The sequence below is a fragment of the Quercus lobata genome, chromosome 7 (genome assembly GCF_001633185.2).
Source record: "Quercus lobata isolate SW786 chromosome 7, ValleyOak3.0 Primary Assembly, whole genome shotgun sequence".
NCBI lineage: Eukaryota > Viridiplantae > Streptophyta > Magnoliopsida > Fagales > Fagaceae > Quercus > Quercus lobata.
In genome coordinates, this window is record NC_044910.1 from 18,838,163 (window position 1) to 18,844,574 (window position 6,412).

The window sequence follows — 6,412 nt, forward strand, 5'->3', positions numbered from 1 at the left end:
AATTAATTTGTCACAATAAGCTACATGTTAACCAGTGAGCGTCTTTCTTTAGACGTTCAAATCTATGTTCAACCTCTTAACAATGGTATTATGGCAAGTTTATATAGATTGAATTTCTACACTAGCATATTTTAAACTATGTTTTTTGTTAGCACGTGAAAAAAAGGTAAAACTTAAGGTGTATTTAATAATTGGGTTTTTTTTTTTTTTATATTATTTGAAAAAAAAAATCAAATTATCCACAAATATTAAGAAAAACACATATAGTCACAATGAATTATAGGCGCAACCCAATAAATTATTGAGAAAAAAAAAAAAACTTTATAACGTTTATGCATGTTTCAAAAAAATATTTGAATTGCTAAAATAATATTATCAAATTTATTAATTTGTAACAAATACAATATTGACCAACTACATATGTGACCAGTAACATGGCTTGTCCATTCCATGTGATAAAATGGGAAAAAGAATATGACTACAGAAAGAAATATGTATGATAATGAGAATCTTGACAAAAATAATATCATAAAAATTATTTAATAACCCAAGTTTAACATCACTAAAATTGACAATTCACGTGCATATTAGTATTTTTTTTTTTTTTTTTGATGAACGTGCATATTAGTATGTTAGCTGGTCATACGTATTAGTATTTTATAACTGTAAGATGGCAAAATTTGCCAAACAGTATAATATTAGGAAAATTTTAGGCAGATGGCATGCGTTCAAAGTTTATTAATTAGTTGGACTGTTTTTTGGAAATCGAGTACAGCAAAATCGACTTTTAGCCAAAATCCCAACCAAAGTCGAGTTTATTATACTCAACTTCCTTTTTTATCCATCTCAGAGCATTTTCGGTAGGAAGTCGAGTATATTAAACTCGATTTTGGTGATTTTGGTTGGAAGTCGATTTTGCTATACTCGATTTCCAAAAAACTGTCCAATTAACTAATAAACTTTGAACGCATGTCATCCACTTAAATTTTTTTTAGAATCACTCTGTTCGGCAAATTTTGCCCTGTAAGATCCTTATCCTATTTTACATAAGATCCTTATCCTATTTTACATTATCATACATGACAAAAGCTTGTTAGCTGGCAGCCATTCCCTTAGTCTTTGTCTTGTATGAAAGGATTTTGAATTTTAGAATCAAGTAAATAAAATGTCAAAAATGGGCATTATAAGCTTTTGAATCTGGAAGGATATGAAAGAAAAGTCAGCGTGAACGTCAGGACAGTGGGTTCTGGTGCTATTCTACGAATTTAGGCGGTGTTTGGTAGGTAAGTTCAAACACATTTTTGAGCATTTTAAACAACATTACACATTTTTTCACCCATATGTATATCAAAAACACTCAAACAACATTACTCAAACTCCTCTGTCTTTACTTATTAGGATGTTACAATTACTTTTTTTTTTTTTTTAATAACTTTCATGACAGATCAATTAAATCTTATATACTAAAATTTGTAATATATATCCCTAAAATCATTCGTCTTTTACTGTCAAATTTAAGAAATATTAAACGGTCAAACTTGTTTTCTTATTAGCAATAGTTATGGTAAGAAAGTACGGACTCATTTTGATAGTTTATACCTATATATGTATATTTAAAAGCTGAATTGTAACATTTAATATTACTAAATTCTCTTATTGTGTCACATCATTCACCAATTTCCTATCTCTCTCTCTTATTTTAAACTTTTCATCTTCTTATTAATTTACACTTCTTAAACCTTTCCTACTCATTTTATTTGTTGATCCAATAGAACAGCACATTGACATTTGAATCCATGAGAATTAAATTCATGGTACGCGTGTCTAACTTTCTTCAATTTTCTTTTACTACTTTTTCATTGTTTCAGGACTCGTTTAGTAATATTGTTCTAGTAACGTTGTTTAAGTATTGTGGAAATACATGTAGGTGAAAAAATGCTGTAAAAATACGTATTGTGTTATTTAAACAACGAAAACTGTTGTTCATTACCAAACAGTTCTCAATTTTGAAAATATACCTTTTAGTGTTTGTAGTAAGTAGTAACCTCTTTATGTTTCAAACTAACGCACACGTGCCTATGTGTGCGCGTATACAAGTGGTAGTCAGTGGTTGCACATGATCTATACAAGATAAAAGAAGATATCATCTTGTTATTGATTTTGTTTTGAGTTATGAATTTTGATAGTTAGTACTTTTTATTGATGACATTCTCAAAACTTAATCCTGAACTACTGCTTCAATTCTATCATTGTTGAGTGATATATTCCCATAGCTTTAATATTTTCACTGCGTTCAATAATAGTATGTTACTAAAACTGAAAGCACTTATTTGACTCGCATCCTTATTGAGCATTATTTTGTTGTTACAATATGACTGAATATGAAGGCAATTTGTAAACAGGAAATGGCGAGAACCCCGATTGACTTGATGGGCCTTCTTCTCTTGTGTTTCTTGGTAGCCTCCACAGAAGCAGAGTATGTGAAATATAAAGACCCAAAACAGCCATTGAATGTTCGAATAGAGGATTTAATGAGGAGGATGACTTTGGAGGAAAAGATTGGGCAGATGGTGCAGATTGACCGCAGTGTTGCATCGGCAGAAGTCATGAAGAAGTACTTGATTGGTAAGTATAGTAAACTTCACCTATCTTTATTAGTATTTTTCTGCTAGGACTTAAGAGGAAAGAAGGTTAAAAGGTGTAGCATTATTTATCTCTGTTTTGGGCAGGGAGTGTATTAAGTGGGGGAGGGAGTGTTCCAGCTAAGGAGGCTTCTGCGAAAACCTGGATTAACATGGTAAATGAATTCCAAAAGGGTTCTTTATCAACTCGACTTGGAATCCCAATGATTTATGGAATTGATGCTGTTCATGGCCAAAACAATGTCTATAAGGCAACAATTTTCCCCCACAATATTGGAATTGGAGCTACCAGGCATGTAGAATAACTTGGACGTTAATATTTTTTATATTTATATATATATATATATATATATAGATATTTGCTTCTCCTAGTCCAGTGTTGAAAACATATTCTTCCTGCAACAGGTATTGGTAAAAATATTCTATGTAAATCAATGATGCCATTCCGATGCCATAAAGTTTCATCCAGCAATCATTTTATTTTAGTAAATGTTCAAATTGCTCCCAAGATATAGTAATTTTTATTGGAAATTTTTAATTGTCTGAAGTTACCTGTGTTGAGTAATTAAGGGATGGAATAAATTGTTCAATCATGTGCAAAACCAACAATTTAATAAAATTAAAGAAAATCTGTGAGATTTGAAATTTTATGAGTTAAAAGGCTAGCTGCTTTACTAGATGCCAAAGAGGCAAAACTCTATCAAAAATAAAAATAAATAAATAATAAGGAGAAGGAAAATTCATAATAGCTTAAACATGGGGGGAAAGTAAGAATATTGTTCAATCCTGTGGAAAGCAATATAAATTCATTCTCATTTCAAATTTGATTTTTTTTTTTTTTTTTTTTTTTTTTTTTTTTTTTGCCTCTTTATCTACTGGCTATTAGTCTAAAGGTTTGAATATCAAAATCCAACAAAGAACAAGGGTGCAGTGCAGTAGTATATATCTTAATCAAATATGTGATTCTGTTTCTGCCTGCCATTTACGATCAAACTTGTTTCTGATCAACCAGAGACCCTGAACTTGTGAAAAGGATTGGAGCTGCCACTGCACTTGAAGTTAGAGCTACAGGAATTCCATATGTCTTTGCTCCTTGTATAGCGGTAACTAAGTTGGTCAAACTAATGATTGCTATCGGAATAACAGACTATTTTTTAACTGAAGTTGTGAGTTGTTTAACTACTCTACCTGTGCAGGTTTGTAGAGATCCTAGATGGGGTCGTTGCTATGAAAGCTACAGTGAAGACCCCAAGATTGTTCAAGCAATGACTGAGATTGTACCAGGATTACAAGGTGACATTCCCACTAACTCTGCCAAGGGTGTCCCATTTGTTGCTGGAAGGTAAAAATCTTACCAAAAAAATTAAGTTACCTCAAATGTTTTTATCCCAGCCCATATAACATGAACTAGTAATAAACTTGTTTTAGATAATTTAATGCAGTATATAATAAGGAGAATTGGATCTAATTTCTAAAGTTTACATAACTAGAAGTTAACTGATAGATTATAGGTTTCGAACTTGGCTGTAATATTCTCATGTTATTAGACAATGTGTTATTTTTATTTAATAGAATGGCATGTGCTTTCAAAATTTTAGCTTAAAGTGCTAGTCCATAATCATATGCTTTGGTCTACATTACACCATAGACCTATCCAGAATCCTTGTCATGTTTTGTCAGTAGCTAACATCCACTCTTATCCTTGCATTGTTAGTCACCTCTTGTTTGTCTTCAATTAGACCTTTGACTTTTGTCAAGAGCTCTAACTGGTATATTCCTTTATTTGTTTTTAAAATGAACGAAATTTTAATAAAAGCTGTTTTCTAGGTGATGAAGTATATAATGCTTATAACAACTTTGGACCTTTGTGCAGAGAAAAGGTTGCGGCTTGTGCTAAGCATTATGTGGGTGATGGTGGAACAACTAAAGGCATCAATGAAAACAACACAGTGATAGACAGACATGGATTGCTTAGCACACACATGCCTGGCTATTATAACTCCATCATCAAGGGTGTTGCAAGCATTATGATCTCCTACTCCAGCTGGAATGGAATAAAGATGCATGCTAACCGTGATCTTGTGACTGGCTTCCTCAAGAACACACTCCGTTTCAGGGTAAAAAGAGATTCATGAATGTATCTTGATTTTTTCAATTGCTGACAATTGAAAAGAACAACTGGGAGCAACATATGAATATTGTAATTTGTTTCAGGGTTTTGTCATCACAGATTGGCAGGGTATAGACCAAATCACCACTCCACATCATGCTAACTACTCATATTCTATTGAAGCAGGAATTCAGGCTGGCATTGACATGGTTAGTCAATGACCTTAATTTTACTGCTTAAACAGACTCACATCAATGCCTAACTAGTTTAATCTTCTAATATTTGTGATGGACACATACAGGTCATGGTTCCATACAACTATACAGAATTCATTCATGGTCTAACCTCCCAGGTTAAGAATAAGATCATTCCCATGAGTCGAATTGATGATGCAGTGAAGAGAATTTTGAGGGTTAAGTTTGTGATGGGTCTATTTGAGAACCCATTAGCTGATTTCAGCCTGGTCAACCAGCTTGGAAGTCAGGTTAGTAACTCACAACTTTGATTTGTCCTGTACCCCTCACAAAACAACTGAAACATTCTTACATCATTTTATGGATTTTCGCCTCTTTTAAAGGAGCATAGAGAATTGGCTAGGGAAGCTGTTAGGAAATCACTAGTGCTGTTAAAGAATGGCGAATCTGCAGATACGCCATTGCTGCCCCTTCCGAAGAAGGCATCAAAAATACTTGTTGCTGGCAGCCATGCTGACAATTTAGGTTATCAGTGTGGAGGTTGGACAATTGAGTGGCAAGGACTTAGCGGCAACAACCTCACTAAAGGTACAATGAATTCAGCTCACCGCCTTTTTATGATGGTCTGTTATCGGCTGTGATACATTGATTAAGAATTCGCATGAACATTAATCCTCATGAGCAGGTACCACAATCCTCACTGCCATAAAAAATACAGTTGATCCCAAAACAAAAGTAGTCTACAAGAAGAACCCGCATGCTAATTATGTTAAGTCAAACAAATTCGACTATGCCATTGTTGTAGTAGGAGAACACCCGTATGCAGAGGGAGCAGGTGACAGCTTGAATTTGACAATCCCTGACCCAGGTCCAAGCACATTTACCAGTGTCTGTGGAGCTGTGAAATGTGTTGTTGTCATTATCTCTGGCCGTCCTGTTATGATCCAACCATATATAACATTCATGGATGCCCTTGTTGCCGCGTGGCTTCCAGGAACTGAAGGACAAGGAGTTGCCGATGTTTTATTTGGTGACTATGGTTTCAGTGGCAAGCTTTCACGCACGTGGTTCAGGACTGTTGATCAGCTGCCAATGAATGCTGGGGATCCACATTATGATCCCCTCTTCCCACTTGGGTTTGGCCTCACTACAAATCCTACTAAATAAGTTACTGTTTCTATTTCTCTATTCATGGGATTTTAATTAGTACCCACTTTCACCAAAATAATAATAACAAAAGTTACAAAGATTGCGGCTTCAGTTTCATATTCTTTAATCTTGAGGCACCACCCATTACTCCACAAAAGTCTGGGCGTTGGCTAGGTAGACATGGCAAAACGGGCGGGTTGGGTCGGGTCAATCGGGTCACTGGTCAAAACGGGTCACTTTAAGCGGGTTGAAAATGGGTTCGAGTCAATCGGGTTGCGGGTCGGGTCGGATTGGGTCGGGTTGACCCGTATTTTTCA

General features: G+C 34.5%; 1 protein-coding gene across 4 annotated transcripts; it reads left to right on the forward strand.

The window, feature by feature from the left end:
• The first annotated feature begins 2,093 nt into the window (after positions 1 to 2,093).
• LOC115953649 (beta-glucosidase BoGH3B-like) lies at positions 2,094 to 6,212 on the forward strand. Of its 4 annotated transcripts, none has more exons than XM_031071391.1 (10): positions 2,094 to 2,302; positions 2,388 to 2,625; positions 2,730 to 2,934; positions 3,655 to 3,745; positions 3,839 to 3,984; positions 4,516 to 4,759; positions 4,857 to 4,961; positions 5,054 to 5,236; positions 5,330 to 5,534; positions 5,632 to 6,212. In XM_031071391.1, the coding sequence occupies exons 2-10, from the start codon at positions 2,406 to 2,408 to the stop codon at positions 6,111 to 6,113; spliced, it is 1,881 nt and encodes a 626-aa protein (XP_030927251.1). In that variant the 5' UTR covers positions 2,094 to 2,302; positions 2,388 to 2,405; the 3' UTR covers positions 6,114 to 6,212. The 4 variants fall into 4 exon arrangements, with proteins under 4 accessions (XP_030927251.1, XP_030927250.1, XP_030927252.1 ...); XM_031071390.1 differs by having other exon boundaries at positions 2,403 to 2,625; XM_031071392.1 differs by having other exon boundaries at positions 2,094 to 2,251; positions 2,403 to 2,625.
• The last annotated feature ends 200 nt before the right edge of the window (positions 6,213 to 6,412 follow it).